This window comes from Schistocerca gregaria, chromosome 7 (genome assembly GCF_023897955.1).
Source record: "Schistocerca gregaria isolate iqSchGreg1 chromosome 7, iqSchGreg1.2, whole genome shotgun sequence".
Lineage (NCBI taxonomy): Eukaryota > Metazoa > Arthropoda > Insecta > Orthoptera > Acrididae > Schistocerca > Schistocerca gregaria.
This window is the reverse complement of record NC_064926.1, coordinates 466,237,378-466,262,009: the sequence shown is the minus strand read 5'-3', so window position 1 is coordinate 466,262,009 and position 24,632 is coordinate 466,237,378. Positions and strand designations below refer to the sequence as shown.

Below are 24,632 nucleotides of genomic sequence, written 5' to 3'. Positions count from 1 at the left end.
TTGTGATTAGGGATTATGATGCTTTGATTGATGCTTACCAGCCAGACTTGAAGCCAGGAATATGGAGAGTGCCATGATGTCACTGCACTCAAAGCATCAATGGTGTCAACATACAGCAGTTCAGTGGAAGGCAAGCCTGCCTGGCTCACCCTACAAGTCACAAGAGGCTGTTTACCATGCACATGTAACGTTGCCAACTGCCATTTGTCAGGAAGTACATCCCTTGCTGCCAACGTAAGTTCATGTGATTCAGCATACTTTGCAGCTTTGGCTATTGAAGGGTTGGACAATGCGAATTCCCTAATTTGGACTTCCAGGTTGGGTGTTAACCAGACAGTCACACCCTTAATTAGTGAGTCTGGTTATAAAGTGGTATGTAGGGACCACTCAAACCAACACTTGCACAAGAGACCTTGCAGGTTGGTGATCCACAACACATATGCCTGCTCAGGGTGCTTGTGGTGCTGGTTAAACTGCAACTGTGCTATCCTAACATAGATGTGATGACCAAAATACTGCACAAGCAACTGACAAAGTTTATCAAAGTTAAGTTTCATAAGGTTAGTAGAGGGCTTCAAATTCTGTATGATTCCATATAATCCCACACTTCTAGATAATAAAAGGGCAATCCTACCGACAGGGCCACTCATATGCCTTACCTGGTTGTGCAGCAAGAGCCAGTGCAGATAATTTTCTCACATTTCCATATCTTTGTTGAAACCGGTAAATGGCATCAGCAGCGACAGGTGAGAAAGCATCTCTGCTGGTGCCTGCCCACTAGCAACATGGCATGAATATGGAGTAATTACACATTCTGGTGAGCAGTTCCTGCATTTGCTTCAGCTCCAGCTTTTATTGCCATTCCTGGAGATGCAGTTGTTCTTTCAAGAATTGCAAAAATGCTACATCCATTGTGGCCTGAATTTAACACTATGAAATTTTTTTAAAAAGTGTGTCACACATTTTAGAACGTTTGACATCACCTCTTTAGTATCAGTACAAGATGTGACAATGCTGTGAACTGTCACTGTTGGAATGAATGTAAACTATACAAGCAGACAGTGACTCGAGAAACTGCACACAGCCAAACCTCGGATGAGGGAATCCAACTCGACATACAAGTCAATCTATAGGACATCAGGGAGACCAAACACCACATAGAGATAAAGCATCGAATAGACACAAACCTCACTAATGTGAAGGGCTCTCATTACCATGCAGAAAACAGGGCACAGGATAAGGCAAAGGTCTTGCTCTGCAGTAGTAGAAATTGGCATAACAACTACTGGGCCAGCCCTACCACCATGTACAGGTAACACCAGAGTCAGTGCCCCTCCCCTTGCCACACTTCATGTGGAGCCTCTGCTTCAATAACCACACCAGTTCATCCTTACCCATCTTGATGTTTGCTGGTGGGGACACTAAAGATTGGCACTGTTTTCTCTAATCAATCAGCTAGTTTATCTAGTTCTTAATGCAATATGTAGTTGCTGTTAGAAAAAAATAGTTTTTCCTAGAAAACCTCATTTCTTTTGTCTTCGTGTTCTGAAATATTTTACTTTATGTTCTTACACTGTTCCATTCTTTGGTGGAATCTGGTTTTTCAATCTGAAGTTCAGCATCAAGTTTTGTTGGGCCTTCTGTTAATTGAATTCTGAATGATAATATGTCTACATAGTATGTAAACTTATAGTTGCCAGTGCAAATAAAGATAACCAATTCTAATGTGGAATTTTGGAACTTTTTCTCTTAGTAAATGGTTATAATGTACTTAGTAAGCATTATTAAAGACACAAAATGTTTTAATAAGGGATCATATTATTACCATCAGTTGTGGAAAAAGAAAATCATATTGATGACACAGTTAAGAGATGGAGCACGAGTATGTTTCCTTCCTTTTGAAAGGAAGCATCTCAGCATTTGATAAAATCTTCTTGAGTGATCAGCTGAGTAGTGGTGTCATGTTTTCACAATGTTTTGATGAATTTCGTACCCATCATCTTCAAGCTAGGTGGCAGGACTTGCTTGCTTGCTCTATCCTTTGAGAGTAGCGCCTGGCTACTGCAAGGTTGTGCAGGCTAAGTGCTGGGCACTATTCCTGCATTTCCTCTGCTGGTTGTATACTGAGTCTACCTAACTTTTGGTTTGTCTTGTGCGTGTTGAGCGTTCACATTGTTTTTAAAGATGTCTTTGCGTGGGCCATTACAGCCGTAGCAGGTCAGGCCACCTAGTGTTGGCCCTTCTGTGGGTTTGGTTTCCCAAGTTTGAGATTAGCCTGTTGTCTGATCGCTGTGACTTTGTATAGAATTTCCTGGCGATCGTCTTAATCCTATCCTTAAACATTGGTACTCCCGTGAGTTCGTGGAGTTCCTTCGTCGGGAATTCCTTGGGGAGGTGCATGGCTAGCCTCAGGACTTTGCCCTGTATGCCCTGCAGTCGGCGGATGTGGCAGTCGGCCGCATTGCCCCACACTGTGGCTGCATATTCGAGCACTGGCCTGATCAGTGCTAAATATAGTGTGATGCCACAGTGTGTGGTCAGTGTCGACTCCGGGTTTATAAGGGGATAGATCGCCTTCAGGCGACCATATGCCTTGTTTCTTATGTGTGTAGCATTAAGAAAGAAAAAACCAAACCATTATCTGGCAAGAAATATGCTAAAGCCTGTAAGAAATAGTCAAAGTAGGTATGTTATCCACTGGAATATAAATGGCTTAAACACTGATGCTTCTAATAATAAAAGCTCCAAAATAGATGAATTGGAAATCATTCTGTCAGAATATGCAAATATTAAAGTTGTTTGTTTAAATGAACACTGGTTGACTGAGGGGACAATTAAAATTCTGAACAAAATAGGGAACTTCAGATTAGCAAGTAGCTTTTGTAGAAGAAACAAGTTACGTGGAGGCTCATTTATACTTCTACACAATGACATAAATTATGAGACCAGAAACTGTTTTAATTATTTAAATGAAGAATGTGTGTTCGAGAGCTGTTGTGTAGAAATAGTGGACTCGCTAGCAAATGTTATAATAATCTCAATATACAGAATTCCAGGGACATCAACAACAGAACTATTCTTATCTAAGCTTCAAATTATGCTAGAAGACCTTTGTAGAGAAACAAAGAAAAAAGTTGTAATAGCTGCTGATTTTAATATTGATATCACATGTAATAGTAGCCAAGCTTCAAGGTTCACTGACTTAGTTAAGAAATATGGTTTCAAATTGAATTTCTTTGAATCTACCAGGGACAATGGGCAATCAGCAACATGCATTGACAATGTTCTAACTAATTATGTATATGAAGATGTGTATAAATTTTGTGTAGATCTAGGTATTTCAGATCATTATGTATTGTTTATTGAGCTGCCACAGACAGACACAAACATTTCACATACAAGAACCCATATGAGCAGGAACTTTAGCAAAGAAAACTTGCTAACATTTAGTGAGAAGCTAAGAGATAAAACATGGCCTTTTGATTATGGTAACTCAAGTGATAAAAACTTTGAGAAATTCCTAAATAGTTTTCTTGCAGACTTTAATGAAACATTTCCACCTAGACTCTGCAGCAATAAGATAACAAATACAGTAAAGTGGATTACCCAGGGCATAAAAATTTCCAGTGTAAGGAAAAGGCAACTGCACAGAGAACTAAAATATAATAAAGATATAAATTTCATTAAATATGTTAGACTCTATAAAACCATATTTAAAAGAGTTGTCAAGGCAGCAAAACAACTGGCAAACAACAGGTTAATTTTAAATCATAAAAATAAGACAAAGGCTATGTGGTCAGTCATTAAATCTGAGTTAGGTGTTAAAGCCTGTAACCAAGAAATTCCAAAAATTGACATTGAAGGAAAAACTGTTGTAAATCCAACTCAAATACCAGAGTACTTTAATGAATTCTTTATAAATGTAGCAAAATCTGATGTAGATGTAGCAGATTATCACAACAAAGTAAATCCCTTTGGCCTAGGCAAAAACTCTGAAAACTTTACAAAATTCTCAAAAGTTTCTTTTGAGGATGTAGAAAATGCTATTTTAACATTAAGAAACAAAAAATCTGCAGGTTGGGATAGAATACCCACCAAAGTTATTAAAGTGGTACACAATAGAATTGCAAACCCACTAGCTCAGATAATAAATCAATGTTTTGAAGAGGGCTGTTTCCCAGAGGTACTGAAATATGCTGAAGTCAAACCACTCTTCAAGAAGGGATCAAGAGAGATCATGGGAAATTATCGTCCTATCTCAATTCTCCCAGTCCTATCTAAAATATTTGAAAAACTTGCTGTTGCTCAAATCCAAAACTTCATTGCAAAATATTCTGTTATTCTAAACAATCAATTTGGTTTTCAGCAAGGGAAAAACACCGTAGATGCAGTTAACAGTTTCATTGAGAAAATAAGTACGTCATTAGACAAGAGAAATAAGGTGGCAGGAATTTTCTGCGACCTCACAAAGGCATTCGATTCCGTAAACCACGCATTGCTTGTTTACAAACTTGAAAAGTATGGCATTGGCGGCAGTGCCCTACAATGGCTTAAATCCTACTTATCCAACAGAAAGCAAAGAGTTAGCATTTCTTCAAATGGCGCATATTATTTTTCTGACTGGAAAAAAATTACTCAGGGTGTTCCACAAGGCTCCATATTAGGCCCAGTCCTATTTCTCTTTTATGTTAATGACTTACCATTAAATATCAGCTCCCCATCAGTTCTGTTCGCAGATGATACTTCTGTCTTAGTTGAAGATCAGGATTCAGAAAAAATTCTCAAATCTGTGATCAGTACCCTCAGTACCTTAGAAACTTGGTTTCAGCTAAATGGGCTGAATCTAAACATATCTAAGACTCACGTGATGCAGTTCAAAACCAAACAGTCAAAATGTGAGCAAATTAAGATTGTACACAACAACCAAGTTATAGAAGAAGTTGACTCAGTCAAATTCTTAGGTCTAAAAGTAGATGAAAATTTGAGGTGGCAGGCACACATTGAATACCTTGCAAACAAATTGAGCAGCTTTGCATTTGCAATGCAAATATTATCAACTGCAACGGACATTGACACGCGGAAAGTAGCATATACAAGCTACTTTGAATCCATTATTAGGTATGGTATTGTTTTTTGGGGTAACTCGACAAACATAGTGCGGATACTAAAAATACAGAAAAAAATCATACGAAATATGTGCACTGCCAATCACAAAGAACCATGTCGACCATTATTTAGGAAACTCAAAATATTAACTCTGCCATCCTTATACATATATGAGATTATTATATTTTTGTACTCCAGACGCGACTTATTTGAGGGAAACCATTTTGTCCATTCACATGATACCAGAAACAAAGAAAATTTTATGCTCCCCACCCACCGCCTCAGACTGTTTGCCCAGGGACCTCAATACATGGGAATGAAAATTTTTAATAAATTAAAAGGGAACAAGTTGATGCAGATGAATTTAGGTTCACTTAAAAGAAAGCTATATGAGGTACTGACAATGAAGTGTTATTACTCAGTGGATGAATTCATGCAGGACAATCTGGAAATTTGAGCTGGGTACAATGTGTTACATGTTCCAAGAAATATCCTTATAGTGTTGTTATTTATTATAGTGCTATCATTAATTAATGTAAAAATCATTGTAATTGTTTTATAAATTTTTGACATGTCTCCTGTACGCAAACCAAATGGATTGCAAATGTACGTCATGAGATGAATAAAACACAATTCACAATTCACAATTCTCTGATGTGGGGCCCCCAGGTCAGGTGCCTGTCTAGGGTGACCCCCAAGTATTTTGCAGTGTGGGTATAGGGGATACGACCGCCCATGATCCTAACTGGTTGTAGGTCTGCCGGGACTCTTTTCCAGGTCATTATGATGGCCTGGCTTTTTGTAGCGTTATATTTTAGGCGCCATTTCGTCGCCCAGGCTCCTAGTACGTCGCATGCTGTTTGTAGGCGGCGACGCATGTGTTGCACGTTTACACTCCTTGTGTAAAGCGCGGTGTCGTCCGCATATAGTGCTAGGGACACTCTGTTAGCTTTGGGCGTGTCGGAACTGTATAAGGAGTACAGCAGGGGCCCGAGGACGGACCCCTGCGGCACTCCTGCATTTATGGGTCTTGCCGTGGATACACCGTCACCGGCGCGGATGACGAACGTTCTGTCCTTAAGGTAGGACGCAATAAGTCTGACGTGCGGCGTCGGGACCCCCAGTACCGAGAGTTTGTAGAGGAGGCCCTCGTGCCACACACAGTCAAATGCCTTGGAGACGTCGAGGAGTACTGCCCCTGCATACTCCCGACGCTCCAAGGCTGCCATTGCATCCTCCACCAGTCGCAACAGTTGTTGTTGCGTGCCATGCCCACGCCGGAAACCGAATTGTTCTGGTGGGATTATTCCCTCGGAGTCTACGTGTTGCATAAGCCTTTTTATGTACAGCCGTTCGAAGACCTTCGATATTGCCGGTAGTAGGCTGATAGGTCTGTAGCTTTGAGGCAGCCTGGCGTCCTTACCTTGCTTGGGTATGGCAACAATTTCTGCATGCTTCCATGCCGTGGGGAAGCTGCCAGTCCTAAGTACCTGATTGAAGATCTCAGTAAGTGGGCGTAAGGCGGCCGGCGGTAGCTGAGTCAGGATTGCGTTTTGTACCTGGTCACATCCACCAGCTTTTCTCGGGTTCAGCTGTTGCAGTTGTGCGTCCACCTCCTCCTCAGTGAACTCCTCAATTACGTCCGCTCCATCCGCACCGAGAAAGACTGGTAGTCGTTGATTGACCAGCTGAATGTGGTCCGCGTCGATGGGGTCTTCGACAGGCATAAAGTTATTCATAAAGACGTCAGCCAGGGCACTGGCCTTGGCGTCGGGCTCGCAGATCACCTCGCCGTCAACATGTAGGGGTGGAATGCGATGACCCTTTCTGAGATGGTACTTGGTCAACTGCCAGGCTGTCCCATCTTCGATCCTTAGACTAGCTACTTTGAGTTCCCATTCTCTATTTCTGTGTTTTTCCACCGCTACCTTCAGCTCCCTCCTGAGCCTGTTTAGGTGGCGCTTGGTGGCAGGATCTCTTGTTAGTTGCCAGTCCCGGAAAACTCTGTTTTTAAAGGCTATCGCGTCAAGTAGTTCCCGGGGAAGTGGGCGAGAGAAGTCTCTTGCCTTTTGTGGCCCCCTTGGGGATGCAGCCTCTACTGCTTGCAGGGTAACATGTGTCAGTCTCCTGATGGTCTCATCTGCACCAGCAGTTGCGGGGTCTGGGATGGTATGGAGTGTGTCCTGCAGATTTGCTTTGAACTGGTCCCAGTTCACTTTCCCTAGGGGTCTGTGCCTTCTGGAAGTTAGCACGCCATTTGCCTCAATGTCAAATAGCACCGGCAGGTGGTCTGATGACAGCGCCACTCGTGTTGTGGCTACTGTCTGGTTCCCTATTCCCCTCATTAGTGCTATATCCAGGACGTCAGGACCTCCTCCGTTCGTGGGGTAATGTGTGGGGTCATATGGGCCTAGTGCGATGGCATTGTGTCGTTGTACCACTCGGAGGAGACGACGGCCACTATTATTTGTGACCCTGGAGTTCCATTCATGGTGCTTGGCGTTGAGGTCCCCCGCGACAAAGATTCTGCCGCGGATGGACATCAACGCCTCGAAGTCCGCCGGCTCCAGTAGTCTGCCTGGCGGTTGATAGGCCGCCACGAACGTGGTTGCGCCTAGCGAGGTTGTTACAGAGACGGCTGTAGCTTCTAACACGCGAAGTCCCGGCAGTTGAACCACGTGGTGCTGTAGGCAGTTTTTGACGTAGATTGCCGTACCCCCTCCTGCGGTGAGCCTGTCTGTGCGGTGGCACGTGTAATTCGCCGCGCGCACGGATATTCCAGGCTTTAACTTGGTTTCCGAGACAAGGCAGATGTCGACTGCCTCGTCTCGGAGAAATTGCCGAAATTCTCCGGCCTGGGTGCGTATCCCGTTAGCGTTCCAGGCGCAAACTGTTAGGCCATGAGTTGTATTATTCATTGCCTTGTGTTTGCGCCTGTTGGTTGGCCGTGTTGGCCGATGTTAGTATGGATACGAAGACCTGTGTCAGTTCCTTCACTGAGCTGATGAGCGCTTGGATTTCGCGAAGTTCTGCAGTTCGGTTTAGGGGGAGCCGACCTCCTTCCGTTTCGGAGGTGCTTTCGGTGTGTGGTCGTACTGCGGACTGTTTGCTCCCTACATTACCTTTCCTGCTGGTCAGTTCGGCTGCCTTAGGGGCGACACGAGGTGCGCCCTGGTTAAGTTCGGGTTTACCCTCACTCGCTCTCGCCTGGCGTGTCGTCGCGGCGGGCCTGGGGCTCGGCTCCGCTGCAACCCTACTGTAGCTTACGTCAGGGGCTACTTTACGGGCCGGCATGTTATTTGCACGCTGCTTGGCGTCTGCCCTCTTGAATGCTGGACACCCCCGGTAGCTCGCGACGTGTGGGAGTGAGCAGTTGCAGCACTTGGGTGTGTCAGTTTTCGGTGCCGTGCAGTCCCTACTCTGATGCTCCCCAGAGCAATTGACGCACCTGGGGGGCATTGTACAATACCTCGCCACGTGATTTAGCCCTTGACAGGAGTAGCATTGGGCCCTGCGTCCCCTCCCCCGGAACTTCTTGACCTCAACTCCCGAGATGTTCGCGACGCTATTTACGCGGAAGATTTTTCGGTTTTCTATGTTGTCGATGAGGACAACCATGAACAGCGGTGTTTCCCGCTTAGTCCTCGGGGACTTCATACGTGTGACCGTTCTGATTTCAAACCCTAACGCTACCAGCTCCTCTTTCAGGTGGTCGGGGTCCATCTGGAAGGGCAACTTCCTGAAGACCACTTTGAGCAGTTTTAAGGGCTCCGGGCAATGTGTGAACGAATGGAGTCCCTTCTCAGCTATTAAAGTCTTAAGCCTATCATAGTCCTCCCTGTCCTTCGCTTGGACCTTGTACTCAGTGCGACCTCCCGTCCTGATCACGGCTGGGGCGTTGGTCGTGTCATTGAGAAGCGTCTGTAGGCTTTTGTAGTTTTGGGACCAGCGAATTACTATGGGTGGGGGCAGGGGGACTTTCTGCTTGGTCTGTTGCTCCTCATTATCGTCTCGTGGTGCGTCGGTAAATGTGACGTATCTGTTTGCTGTTTCGAGCGGTTGCACCTGCTTGGGTGGCGTTGCTTTCGCAGTATGCCTCTTTTTAGGTAGTTGAAAGCCGTCCTCCGTTAGCTGGGTACCACTAGCGGCCTTTGTGCCAGCCTTTGAGGCCTTCTTCTGCGTGCATAACCGCGGGGGTTTACCAATTGTGGCTGGTTTCGGCGGGGACACCCTCGCGGTAGTCACCTCCTGTGGATTCCGCGGGGGTGTATCCGCCTTCCTCTCTGCCTGCCTACCGCTAGTTATTACCCCTTTTAGGAATTCCAGACTGCTGTTTATTGTGTCGGTAGCGCGATCGGTCGCTACACACTCATTTGCGGCCGATGTGGCGACTACTTCCTTAGGTTTAGGCGACACCTGCTCCTTCGGCAGTATAAATCGCACTGTCTTGGGGGAAGCATGGCGCCTGTCCTGTCTCTCTGGTGGGAGTTGGGCAGGTGGGGGGAGGGCTCTGGTTGGGGTGGATAAGCCTAGTGGAGATGTTGGGGCTGGGGGAACCCTACTGTCTCTCGCCTCTGGTGCCTGAATGAGGGCAATAGCCGACCCTCCAGCTTGAGGAACGACCCTCGCTCTCATTATCTTCATGACGCGCGGAAAGGAAGGCAAAGCTGCAAGGGGAATGCCGGGTGTTGCCTTCGTTGGCACCGTTATACGTATCCAGCTACACCCGACCCTAGCGCCTGACACGCGCGGGTGTACTGGCCGACGAGCAGTTCCTGTTGGTACTGGTCGCCTTCCAGGCCCTGACGTGCTAAAGTCCCTAACACTCGGGGGGGGCAGAGATAATCTCCGCGGCAGCTGCGACGCTCGAACCGGCCGGAAAAGCGGCCCGCGGCAGCAAGAAGACGCGCGCCAACCCGCAGCACGCAACAAACAACGACAATTTTGCCAACAAGCTACTGATAGATCAGCCGCCTGTGCCGCAATCTTCCTGTAACCTCACCCCCGATTTAATAAAATCAGGAGCTCAGAAACCTTAGTGCCGAGCCGTCCGGCTAAGCGCGCGGACAATCAGCGACTAACCCCGCAAGCGGGTTCCTATGGCTGAGCAACCGTGCGATGGAGTGAACTAGCGCAGCCCAGCACACGCGTCCGCTCACTCCGACAGCTACTCAGCGAGTGGTGGCAGGACGCTGGGTTCTGCCTATTTATACAGATGCTGCATCGCTGACCTCTTCCATATGTGGACCAATCACACACTTCTGAAAGAGGGTACATATCCAATGGTGGGGGAACATGGCATGGCCAGTGGTGGGGGAATGCAGTGCATAAACACATGATTGGCCTACACACAGAAGAACTCAGCAGTCCAGTGGCTGTATAGATACACAGAACACAGCATCCCAACACTTCACCTGAAGATGATGGGTTCGAAACTCATCGAACTGTGACAAGATAGTGCCATCACTTGACTTATCATGTGAGAAGATTTTATCATTGGAATATACCTAGAAAGCTTGCAGTTACATATATCCCAGGACTTGCCTTAATGAATTTAGGGAAACCACAAAAAGCATAAATTTGTGTGGCCAGAGAGAGATTTGAACTGCTCTTCTCATGAACATAAGTCCAGTTTTTTATCAATGAGCCATTCACTTGATGAAGGAAGACTGAAAGCCTCATGATGGAGAGAAAATTGACAAACTTACAGATGTCTATGTGTGTGGGTGGAGCAACCAATCCGTGAACATAAAAATTCAACTGAAGCAAATCATGAGAAAGTCATATTTGTTAACAATATTGTATCACTAAACAAAGACACCTGAGTCTCAGGCCTTGTTTATCTAGAAATGTTTGATAATATTACAAATAAAAAATAGGTTTGTGATATCTTGCATAACATTACTTAACATAATGTGGATTACTGAATTTGAAAAGAAAACATTACAGAAGTGCAAATCATTTATTACCTCAGAACAAATGTTTTATGAGATACTGTTTAACATTAATCTGACAGTCTGCTGATAGGTTATCACAGAAACAAAAACAATTTTTATAAAAGTATTAGGCATCAGGATTGATTTCTATATGTAAACAGCAGTGACAAAATAGTGCACTTTAATAACTTAACAGTTATTAAAATAAATACTGTTTGGTTATCACATTTTCACAACCTAAAATCACACTAACTCAACCAAAATAGAGACTGCACAATATGCTTGAGACATAATTACTGATTTTAGAGGTAATATAATATTTAATTGAGAACAGGATATTTTCAGTTTTATTTTTTGTCTCTCAGACATACAACTGTTGACAAATACTTCTACATGTGAACTGTTATTTCAAAATCACATTCTCAGAATGAACTATAAACTTGGGACAAAAGCTGTTTCTTTACATACATCCAGCTTAAATTCTTAAGCAACTCACAACTTTTGTAATTACCTGCTACAATTCAAATTTCATTGCAGGTTGAACATGACTGATTAGACAGATAAGTTTATACAAATATTATTTCTGTCCAGAAAAGAAACACTACAGTACCTTGTATTGTGCAGAAACATTTTTCTAGAACAATTTTATGTAAATTTTTAAAATATTTTGTGAATTTCACTTAAAGCAACTCACACACAGAAATCAGAAAGAGATCCAACTTTCTTGTATTGCTACTTGGTTGTCATTAATAATGTTTACAAAAAAAGAAATGTTTTCTAAAAATAAGTTTGTGTAACTGCTTCAGTACAAAAATACAACATAAGACACTTGGAAAGTGAACATGTCCCTTCATTCAAAGACAAACAATGTATAAATTCATATACTGCCATTGCATCTCCAACTCAAGCTTCTCACAAAAAATTGAAACCCACACAACAGTGCACACAAACATTCACACCTTATTGCACTTTTCATAATAAGAGCTGTGCTCTTGTAATATAGTACATTAATTGTATCAGTTTGCATTACGGCCACACACACACACACACACACACACACACACACACACACACACACACACACACACACACACACAATATGGCTCACTTTGCAGATTTACCATTATTATATTATGAATTTTGGCCATTGATATAATGAAAATAACCTCCTGAAAATAAATATAATTTTTAAATAAGTCTTCATAGTATTTTAGTTAAATATAAAACTTGCTTTTAATAAAGACAGAAATGTGAGCTGCCTTCTTATCACGTAGGAAACAAAATAAATCATTCAACTTACACTGACTCCATATTTTACAATAAAGAAATAAAAATAAGAATAAATATATAAGAAATTATGGTGAATGCATTTTGATTAAAATATGAGATTCCTTGGAGCTAATTAACATCACACAAAGAGAAACCATCTATTTAATTACAGAGACTTCACTACAGTCTTTACTCAACAATCATTGACAAATAGAAGTGCAAGACAATTTGAAGCTTATGATGTTCTCTGTGTATGTGACCATAATGCCCTATCATACTGTCATATAAAAATTGAATTGAAATGCCTTCATTTAAAGCATTCTTCTTATGTAATTATGATTACTTCAACAAGAAGGCAGAAATTTACAGCAGTAGAAATGTATGGACAAGAATAACAGCCAACAGGTAAAATATGAGTATTGACAATAACTGACACACAGAGAAGATCATACTATCTACAAATTTCCACAAAAACAACAGTTTCAAAACCAGAAGGTAAAAGATAATTGATGTGTCTTGCTCTCCTCACATGTGGTTTGAAAGTATTAAATTTCCAGGTCTTGTTTATGGTTTGGATTTTGCCAAATAACAAAAAATAATCTATTTGTGTACACAACAGTGATATGTAAATGTTTATGTGTAGGCAGAAACACTGTAAATACTTGTAAACAAAAATATGTATAATGATAATGAAAGCTGAGGCATGAATAATTAATGACATTTGCAGAAGGATGCTTGAAATAAATAGATGCTATGTATTTCAAAGCAGTGTTGATAAATTACACAAACAAGTTAGTCATTTGCTCTGAGCATATGCTACACACAGCATGGTGAGATAATATTGATTCTGGCAGTTCATTAACTGAAAAGCTGTCACAAAATATACACTAACTTAACAAGTGTGTGTACAAGGAGGAGGAGCAATAAGATATATGGACTAATTGGTATTTCCAAACAATAAACTTTTTAACTGGTTTTCTTGCAAGAGTAGAGATGCAGTGAAGAGGTGGATGACATGGAAGGAAAATCTGGTGTAAAACCATGCTACAGAGAAATATGAACAAGAGAAAAAAGCATTGGAGTAATTCAAGCCTCAGTTTTTCATTTGAGCGATTGGCAGGGAGATGGTGCATTATGTCCTGTTGCATTTTACGTCTTCGTTTGGAGTATGGAGACTTCATATGCAACAGGACAATAATACAACTGAGGCTTATCTGCCAACTAAGGGAAGAGCTATTAGTATTAAATCTCACATTCAGGAAACACAGTTTTGTGATGTGTGAATGAACTTATCATACACCACAAGCCAAAAACAAAAATAAAAGAAAGAAAAGTGTATGGGGTATATTTGTAGGCTGTGGCAATAAAACTCAGATAGAAGCTCTTATTAAATAAGGGACACAAGACATACATTATGAGTTGAATTTGACGAACATGAACTGGTACATTGTTACAGACCTGCTGAAAAATGTATGCAGTGCACATAATCATACATGGTTTATGTATTGACAAAAGACAAACCAACATCAGCTATACAAGCATAAATGATGTGAATTAAAACAGCACTCATGAAAAAAGGTGCTTAATCTTTCACACTGAGAGGAAAAAATTGAAAGCTTGCCTTCATGCATGTGTGATAGAGAGACATTCAGAAATGGAAAAATAAATCTTGATGGGGAGTGCAGGAGCAAGATGATGAGGCAAATGAATGGGGGAAGCAAACTGAAAGGCAGAGAAAAGGAGTATTAAGGCAAGTATTTATGGCAAACTTCTAATAACAACAAATAATTGGTGTAGCCTGACAAAAAACTATAGTAATAAAAATCTATGTCACAGTTAAAAGGAAGGAAAGGAAGCTACAATCACTCGGGCTCCCACTACTTTGTAATTGGCATTAATATTTTGAGAGAGGGAGTTGAGTGTTTTAGGTACATATTTAACTACTACTGATCAATGAAAAGAAGAGTAGATTTATGAGGCTTTGATTACAAAGCATAATAAATGATATTCATTCCTATGTGTAGCAGAAAAATGTCACAGATCACTGATACCTGATCTGACCTCAATATGAAAGGTGACCTCTCTAATTTTAAATGTTCTTATTGTTGATGTAAATGTATTTTTTATTCAGGGTCAATTAATAATGGTACCTGCTGAATCAATTGGCAGTTATGATAACATATCAGCTCTCAAGATGTGTTCAATCTCCAAGGAAAAAGATAACAACGTATCTTGTTTCATGCAGATGGGACTGAAGATGTTACACTTTGTTATTTCAGAACAAGAAACATATTCTGATTGAAGCTGTATGATATGACAGGTGCAAGTGAATCTCTTAGCACATATACTTTGAAAAGTATGCATACTATTTTTCATCTGCCAAATAGCAGAATTCCTCTCTTTGGTCATAAGTCAATGGTGGACTGTTGGTTAATCCTATTCATCATGGACAGATTGTTGCCTTTGGAAATCATATTTCATTTTACTGATTGCAAGATAAACCAGATGGTTCAACATGAGTTGCTATAGATGTAAATGCAGTGTTCAAACATCATATACAATAGTTTTTATTGCAGCAGCTCTGACCAGACATAGAAAATATTCGGGGTGCATGAAGGATACTTTGCTACCTGATATTGTACATTCACTGAGTTGAGGAACATCTTGGAGGGCAAAATCTTGTCAAGAGTGAAAAAATGCAAGCCAATGTGCATCAATAGTTCCAGAAGCAAGAAACAGAATCACATAATCACAATCAGTGGAACATGCAGCCATCTTTTGTGAAGGAATGGCTGACTACTGGTCAGTTTTTTAGGTAATTTTGTACTGTAATGATTTGATCAATTACAGTTTCTTGCTGTGGAATAATAAAGTGCAAGTCACTTTATATCTTTCCTTGTTCTTCAACAGTAAAGTACCACATTTCTCACTGCAGGATACATACTAATCATATTGTTGATTAGTTGATTTCACCGGTAAGTATATGTTATAAAATAATATCTTAAGGCCTACAAACCAGAAAATCTTGTATGCAACAAATTTAGATGTTCACCTTGTTGTGTTGTGTTGTTTGTTTGTTTTCGTCCAGTGCTGAGAATTTGTTTAAAGGTTACAGTTCACTCATTCCAGTTCCTCTAAGGGCATTAACCAAGATACATTTTCATTAAGGTGTGACATTATAAAGGATTATTCTGCTTCATGTGAAGATTTTATCTTAGTTGATGGGGCAAAATTGATTCATTTGACTAAATTTTGTAATGTGTGTGGTGTACTATAATATGTAGGTGAAACAGGTGGCCACAAAAGCATCACACTACATATTTTGAATGCTAATGATTAGATGACTTTCTTGCTCCTTGAGATGGATGACAGTAACACTAAGAGAGAAGAGAAGTGGAGGGTGAGGGTGCAAGGAGGCGCAGATGACGGGAAGGGTGGAAGAATTAGTAAGATGGAGAGAGAGAGAGTACCAAATGTAATTATAATTTTTTTTTACTTTTTTTACAAGGATACAAATGACAATATACTTATCTCCCTGACTGGTACAGTAAACGTACAGTAATTGGATCACATATCGAACACTGTTTATAATACGGTACTCAACCTGAATCTCTTCACTATGAATTTTCCACTCATGACTAGAGAAATGTTATCTGGATAAACTTCAACCTCTGTTAGCTGTACGATACTCACACTAAGGCAACGTGACACTTCTATGAAAGTTTACACTACCCATTAGCAAAAAGTGACACTGTTCCACAATACTGAGCTATGTTAATCTAATGTTACTCTCGTCATGGAGCTAATCCCCAGAATAAGAGTAATCTTACACTCAACCATAACAAGCTTCGAAATTAGAGGATCCATACAGGTAAAACAAGATAGGAAAAAAATTCCACACATAATGTTTATCATAGGCAATTCAGTGTACATTTATAATGAAAAACAATAAAATATTAATTAGGGAATGGAAGTCCAATGAAAACAGTCTTTTAAGTCTTACTGATGGAATCATTACCATAACATACACTATCCATCACCTAATCTGAGACAAAAAGTACTGGAAGTATTATTTATGTCTAAGCAGTCACAGGAATGTTTCACAATTGTACTGCAGAATAAATTCTGAACAACATTAACAAAGCTCATAGTTATCACTTCTGTCCCATATGGGCAAACAGCTAAGATTGGCAGAATTATTAAGAACAGAGTATAGACTTCAAGAAAAAAATGAAATAAGAGGTAAATTTTACAAAAATTCTGCACCAACATTTCAGTATCTATCTAAAATGTATACATGCTTGGTGCTTTCTTTTGTATTCTGAAGCAATTACTTTTGATATGTGCAATTAAATGATGTCCCTATGTTAATGTGTCTTATTTGGCAAGACATTAAAAGTAACAAGGATGCCTCCCTTTGTGAGCAGGTACTAGTGAAATGCACAGACTTGATACTTGAAAGTCACATTTGCCTTGACTCTCAATCTACACAGTGAACTTCTAGTGCAACCCAACCACTACACTTCATGTGTTGTGTATCACAGCTGCAGAGACTAAGAAATAATACTAATGCCAGTTACTAAAATTATTATATAAATAGTGTAAGTATTAAAACCTGGTTGATGTGTTACAGAAATAGTTGGTTTAGACCTGGAACTAATGTAACAAAATCCAACCTACAAATAATGTCAATAATCACAAAAAATATGTGTTATTAACAATGTTTATGTCTTAGATTAAGTACTAATTCTGATAAAAAATGACTAGCCTCATTTCAAAATTTCATCCATTATAAGTCCTTTCTGTTTCCAGATGTGTGTTATTCTCTAGGCCAAATCAAAAAGAAGAAAAGGCACACAAGAGTTTCATGAGGCAATCTAGATTCAAGTACAACTAGCCACCCCAGTTTGACTTTAAGAAGATAGTAAGCACCAATGTTATGCAAACACAACTAAAACTAATGCTAAGTTTATAATGAGAATGCAGCTGACAAGTATTCCTTTTCATTGACTACTGTAACCACTGATTACTAATTCTTAAATTCAGATGCAAATGTTGTACATCAAAAACAACCTGTGCCACTACTGGCTATCCCATTCCAAGAAAAGCAAGTAACGGCAGTGTCACACTTTAGTACTTGACATGGCAAAAATACCTGAGTTACTATTTCACTTTTTGTTCTGAATCCACAGAATTAAGTGGAAGCGGCACAGAAGATGAACCTTGGACAACAACAAGGTTCTCTGTAGGGAAGTCCATGACCACTGTGAAGTGGAAGGCCATGTTGGCACAAGCTATGATGTACTCACAAAGAGAGAACCAACTGAAAGCTGAAAGATAAAATTAAAGAATAATTACTGTTTTAAAAGTATTCTGGAATTACAAAATAATGCATAATAATGCTTCTGATATAAACTTCACAAATTATATTATAGTGCAGTTTAAACAGTATATGACTTCTCAGTTCTCTATCTTGCTGACACACACACACACACACACACACACACACACACACACACAGAGAGAGAGAGAGAGAGAGAGAGAGAGAGAGAGAGAGAGAGAGAAGTAGGTACAAGAAGGCAAATATTACTTGGAACACGTTACTGCTCTGTTTTTTTGGTGAGATTCATACACAGTACGTTTTTTTTGGATGTCCAGCTATGTTGATGATTTAACTGTTGTACCAAAGTAAAACTGTCAACCAACTGGACAGCAGAAACATAGTGTGAAATATCATGTTGTTTGAGACAGTACTGAGGTACAGTGAGGAAAAAAATTACAAAATAATCTGGAAAAAAATAAATGTGTCTGCAGGCTTTCACAACCATTATCACAGTCAATAAAATTCTTTCAGATATGTGACTGCATTGTCAATGTGTAAAATTCTCCAACGTTTCAGCCACTATTGAAAATGCCCTTCCTCAGGGTGTTTTAGCAAATATACACAGAAGCATTTTATTGAATGGAAAAAATTACTTTAGGGGAAACTGAAGAACGATTGCTACTGATCTCCAACTATATATCAATATACTTCTGAACTCCATATTCTTTTATGGTTAAGACTATTTACTATATTAATATGCCCATGTTGCAAAATTCCATGGAATTCTGAAAGAGCACTAATGTTTCTAGAATATTACATGTTAACTACTGGTACAATTATAGCACAGTCAGAATGCACTATGAAGTTATATAAAAGTGAATCTGTTGGGTGTTAACAAATTTTTAACAATATTCTGAGCTTTTAATGAAGGATAAAATCAGCCAACTGGTTGCACAGATTGAAGATTTACTTCAGATAGCTGATAGTTTCTTTGCAGAGTGGACATAGCAACATCTTTTTGAAATGTCAATATGGCCAAAGATTCCCTCAGAAGATATGTAGATACCAGAACCCATTGATAGAATTCTCAATTTTTAAACAGACATCTACACTAGAAGTTAATATACTTGCATTATACTACTGGCTTGCTGTTGTTGCATTTCTCTGTGTGGCGTCTCCTGTCATCATCCAGTGCCATGACATGCGCAGGTGTTTGCAAGTACAGTGCCGCGAAACTTTCCCGCTGGATGCCAGAGAGGCTATACACAAGCGACATTTGTTCTGTGATTTACTCTTTGATTGTTGATTTCTGTTCCACATCCCACTCCTTGACATAAAGCACGAATCGAAGTATTAGATATGGAATAATTTGCCGTACTGAACTTTTCTCATGCCTTGCATGAGTTATTGATTGCAGTGTATTATTGTCTGTTCTGCCCACAGGGCTTGGTTAATAAATTGTTAAATCAAGTCAAGTCAAACCTACTTTCCTTATTCAGCACACACAGATGTTAAACCGTCGATAGCGGTAATGCAAACCGGTAAGGACATTGTGGTGACCCCGACATGATCTTCTGTATGCACACTGAATTTACGGGAAGTAGTTGCAAGAAATTGGGATGGCGAATCCACCAGAGCTGAAAAATACTTCTGTGGTGTGTTTAGTGATGCATCTACCAACCTTCAAGCCACACAATCCATCCCTGTGGTTTGTGCAAGTTGAAGCAAATTTTTCCTACGTATCATGGTCGATGCCATGAAATTCACACTAGTGGTCAGCCAACTAGATTACCAGTACGTTGCTGAGGTTCGAGACATCATAACTAGCCCACCAGGAATGAACAGCTATGACTGATTGAAAGCAGAACTAATTTGGCATGTGTCTACTTCGCAAGAAGAATGAATCCAGCAGGTACTTTGCACACGATCTGGAGCAGCTGGTTACCATCATCAGTGAAGGCAATCGTGGTGTCGCAGACTGACACATCTTTAGATGCAGTGGCCGAATTAGCTGATAAGATCCAAGAGGCAATGATGCCGTCAATAGCTATGCCACCACGGCATGTGCCTGCACGGTAACAACTGTTTCACGCATGGATTATGATGTTCCTGTCAACAAAGTGGACTTCTTATTGCGGCAAATCAGCAAGCTGTTACACTGCTGTGACACAGACAATGGGAGCTGTCATCGATTCCACCGTCACTCATGCAGCCTCGTCTATGACAGGGACAGAACAAATAGTCTGTTGGTACCATTGCAAGTTTGGCAAGCAAGCACATAAGTGTACAACACCCTGTGCCTACCCAAACAGCAGAGGTGATCAGAAATGAGTACCTCCTCCGGTTGCTGTCCGACATCCAGGTGCCTGTTTGTGAGTGACCGACATTCCACCTGGAAGTACTTAGTGGACATTGGTTCCTATTTGTCAATCTTTCCTCAAACCATGCTATGTCAGGAGTGACTGTCTATGCCCATTTGCCTCACAGCTGCTAATAACTCCCGGATTACGATGTATGGCACGATGCACTTGGAACTCGACCTCGGGTTATGGCATGCTTTTGCGTGGGACTTTACTATCGCAGACGTTGCTGAACCAATCATCGGAGCCTACTTCCTCACCCACTACAACCTGCTGCCTGACATGAGGAACTCTTGCTAGATTGACAACACCACCAGCCTAACAACTTCCGGATTCCATCGAGACACCACTGTCCATACTGCCAAGGTAATCCAGGTAGTGGATGACGAGTACGTGATGCTGCTGTGAGGATTTCTGGCCCTGATGCGACCAGCTGGGGCACCTAAGGAATTAAGACATGATACTGCACATTACAATGAGACTACTGATGGTCCCCCTACCTCTTGTAGGCCACGACGTTTAGCCTCAGATCACCTCAAAATAGCAAAAGGATAATTTGACTGTATGTTGCGCAAAGGTGTAATCTGGCCTTCCGACAGCCCTTAGTCCTCGCCATTACATCTAGTGCCAAAGAAGGAAGGTGCGTGGAGGTCGTGCGGTGATTATAGAACCCTGAATGCCCGGACAATACCCGATTGTTACCCCGTACCCTTGTTGCATGATTACAATTATGCATTGAGTGGTTCACTGTTAGACTGTGCAAAGGCCTACACACAGATTCCTGTAGCCGAATGTGACATTCCAAAGACAGCCATCATCACTCCATTTGGTTTATTCGAGAGCATGTTTATGACTTTTGGACTGAGGAATGTTACACAGACATAGCAGCATTCCATAGATTCTGTGGTACGGGGTTTACCTTTTGCATTTGCATATCTGGATGACATTTTGATTTTTTCGTTGTCACCTGAGGAATATCGCCACCATCTAACCGAAGGATTCAAGCAATTGGAACACTACAGAATTGTGCTGTATACCTCAAAATGTGTCTTTGGCCAGTCTGAAGTAGACTTCCTCGGACATAGAATTTCTGCAGCAGGATCACTACCACTACCTGAGAAGATGGAAGCCATTTCGCACTTTCTGAGGCCCGCTACAGCCAAGGAACTATGCTGTTCCCTTGATTGTTAAATTTTGTCCTCTGTGACCTTTAGTCGCAGGACTAACTGGTCCGAAAGCCAAGGGTAATGTGCTCATAACTTGGACTCACGAAATGACTGTCGCATTTGAAGCAGCCAAGAAAAGCATCGTCAACACAGCCCTGCTGGCACATCCAGATCCTACCGCTATGTTAGCACTGGTAGATGACACTAGCCAGACTGCAATTGGTGCTGTGTTGCAACAACAATGTAGTGACACATGGCAGCCACTCACATTTTCTTCACACGAGTTGACAACCCCACAAAGACTTTGGAGTGCATACAACAGAGAACTTCTGGCCATTTACAAATCTGTCATGTATTTCAGACCGCAACTAGAAGCACGTGACTTTGTTATCTTTACGGATCGCAAGTCACTAACATACTCATTCCGTCAGAACAACATGAACTGTCCCCTGAGACAACACAACCAGCTCTTGTTTATTTCTCAGTTTACCACTGATATACATCATGTGTCTGGGATCGACAATGTAGTGGCTGATTGTTTGTCCAGAGTCAGCAGCATCGCCAATACGATCGGTTACGCCAACCTTGCTGCAGCACAGCAAGCTGATGTGGATTTACAGTCAATTCTGTCAAATGGTGAATCAGCGCTGGACCTGCAGCTGGTAGACATTCCTGGAAGCGACATAAAGCTATATTGTGACATGTCCACATTGAAGCCAGGACCCATCCTACCTCTGGAATTTCAAAAGGACGTTTTCCATTTCATGCACAACTTATGTCACCCAGGCATATAAGCTATGACACACTTAATAACAATGCGTTACATGGTGCCTGGAATGCAAACGAACTGTTGCGAATGGGCGAGATGCTGCTTGAAATGCCAGCGTAGCAAGATAAATTGCCACGTCCCCTCATCAGCAGGAAGCTTTCCAATCACAACAGCATGATTCACGCATGTCCACCTTGACATTGTCGGCCCACTGTCATTATCCGGTGGTCAACATTACCTACTTACGATGATTGATTGGTACACTCAATGGCTGGAAGCTGCACCATGGAACAATGTTATGGCAGAAACTATCACTTTTACCTTCATCACACACTGGGTGTCACGTTTTGGTTGCCCACAAAGCATTATGCCTGCCTGGAGAACTTCCAGCCAGAATTTCTCTGCCAACTGCAACAAAATGTGGCTCCCCTCCATCCGCAGCAACTTCACTGACACAGGACTCCTGCCATGTTTGTCCATCATGACCTATGCTCCTGCACACATGTCATGTTGTGAACCCTTGCTCCAACCACCATATTTCAGCCCACACCATGTCATAACCAGAGGAAGCAGGACTGTAGACATCTTGATCAATGGGAAGTAGACTACAGTCTCCATTAACAGCATGAAACAGGAGTATGTCTTTCCGGAAGTAACAATGCCTGGCCTACCACAATTTCTGTCTCACTCAGCAATCACTCCACCAACATTGTTGTCCACACAGATGTCCAGCACCGTGATATGTGCAGGTGTTCACAAGTACAGTGCCGCGAAACTTTCCCGCTGGACACCAGAGACACTACACACAAGCGACTTTTTTTCCTGTGATTTACTTTTTGGTTGTTGGTTTCTGTTCCACATCCTACTCCTTGACGTAAAGCATGAATCCAAGTGTTAGATACAGAATAATTTGCCATACTGAACTCTTCTCAAGCCTTTGCATGAGTTATTGATTGCAGTGTATTATTGTCTGTTCTGCCCACAGGGCTTCGTTAATAAATTGTTACATCAAGCTAAGTCAAGCCTACTTTCCTTATTCAGCCTACAAGCACACATAGATGTTAAACCGTCAATTGCGGTAGTTCAAACTGGTACTGACACTCTGTAAAGACCTCAGCATTGACAGGGCATTAAATAACGAATCTACTATTTTTCCCTTGTTCTAAGATCTTTGGAACTGACCAGGCCTCTCTAAGAACTAATACTGTATCCTAAGATTTCACAGGTAATAACTATTAGTCAATCTGCTTAAGGGAAATGGAGAGAAGACTGACATGAGAAAGTGAGGGTCAACAGTTATAATGAACATTTAGCTAAGTTGGCCATCTCTTTCTGCTGCTCTTCATTCTTTTAAGAGAGATAAAGGTCAGCACATTTGTGCAGAACGAAATCACACAGTAATACAATGATCAGACAGTCAGAGAAGAAAGATATCACTTTTAAATGCTTCTGGCAAGTTAAGAATGTATGCCAGACCAAGACTCAGATCTGAGCACCTATCTCTTGCATGAAATTGTCTTCCAATTGACAATTTCAGTAATTTTACTTGCCTCTAGGACTTTGTACAGGAAAAATTTGACTCATTCATTTATTCATTCACACATCATGACCTCCATGGTGTGGGTTCCTGTAGCCATGTCCTAGTTCATGAACCACGGGCAACATATGAGTGGCAAAGTAAGTGGTCCCGACAGTCGGGATACGAGTTACTTTGGAATAAGGCTGGGCATCTCGGACATATTCTGAGTCGTGGTCACCTTTGTGCTCATATGACAAAGACTACCAAATCCACCGGTTAGTCCCTCAACCGTTAGGGGTAAAACTCAATGGGACCTGGGGCAAGTAAGGCAAGCAACCTGCTTCCCTGGTACTTTAAATATGATGCTGGCAACAATCGGAGCAAAATGCCTTGGACCTTTGGAGGTGACAGAGTCCCACCTCTAACTGACAAACCAGGGACTCCTAAGATACGACTCGGCAAACAAATGGTAATGAGATGGGGGGCTATTAATATCAATGGGGACTACTCTGGGAAGAAGGTAGAGCTGGCAGAGGCTGCAAGTAAGATGGGGCTGGATGTTTTAGCTGTTAGTGACATTCGGGTAAGGGGTGAGAAAGAAGAGGAAGTGGGAGAATACAAGGTCTACCTGTCAGGAGTGAAAGCAGGAATAGCACAATGGGGTGTAGGGCTTTACATCAGGAAAGAAATGGAACCCAGCGTAGTTGCAATAAGGTATGTAAACGAACGACTGATGTGGATAGATTTGACAGTGTCTAGCAATTAGGATTGTGTCAGTATATTCGCATTGTGAAGGGACAGATCAAGATAAGATAGATAGTTTTTATGATGCACTCAGTGATGTAGTTGTTAGAGTAAAGGACAAGGACAGTGTTCTGCTCATGGGTGATTTTAATGCCAGGATTGGAAATCGAACAGAAGGGTATGAAAAGGTTATGGGTAAATTTGGAGAGGATATGGAGGCCAACAGGAACTGGAAACAACTCTTGGATTTCTGTGTCAGTATGGGCTTAGTAATCACAAACTCCTTTTTTAAACATAAGAAAATTCACCGGTATACTTGGGAAGGCAGGGGAACCAGATCTGTCATTGACAATATAATAACAGATCAGGAATTCAGGAAGGCTGTGAGGGACACACGTGTATCCAGGGGATTCTTTGATGACACTGATCATTATTTAATC

The 24,632-nt window shown here is 41.5% G+C and overlaps 1 protein-coding gene across 3 annotated transcripts in view; it reads right to left on the bottom strand.

The window, feature by feature from the left end:
• Positions 1–11,054: 11,054 nt before the first annotated feature.
• The window catches only part of LOC126281599 (post-GPI attachment to proteins factor 2-like), a 119,441-nt gene continuing 105,863 nt past the window's right edge, over positions 11,055–24,632 (bottom strand). For all 3 annotated transcript variants that reach the window (XM_049980699.1, XM_049980698.1, XM_049980697.1), the window contains exon 5: positions 11,055–17,641. In XM_049980699.1, the coding sequence (XP_049836656.1) occupies positions 17,475–17,641 (167 nt within the window). In that variant the 3' untranslated portion in view covers positions 11,055–17,474. The remainder of the gene's footprint in view (positions 17,642–24,632) is intronic.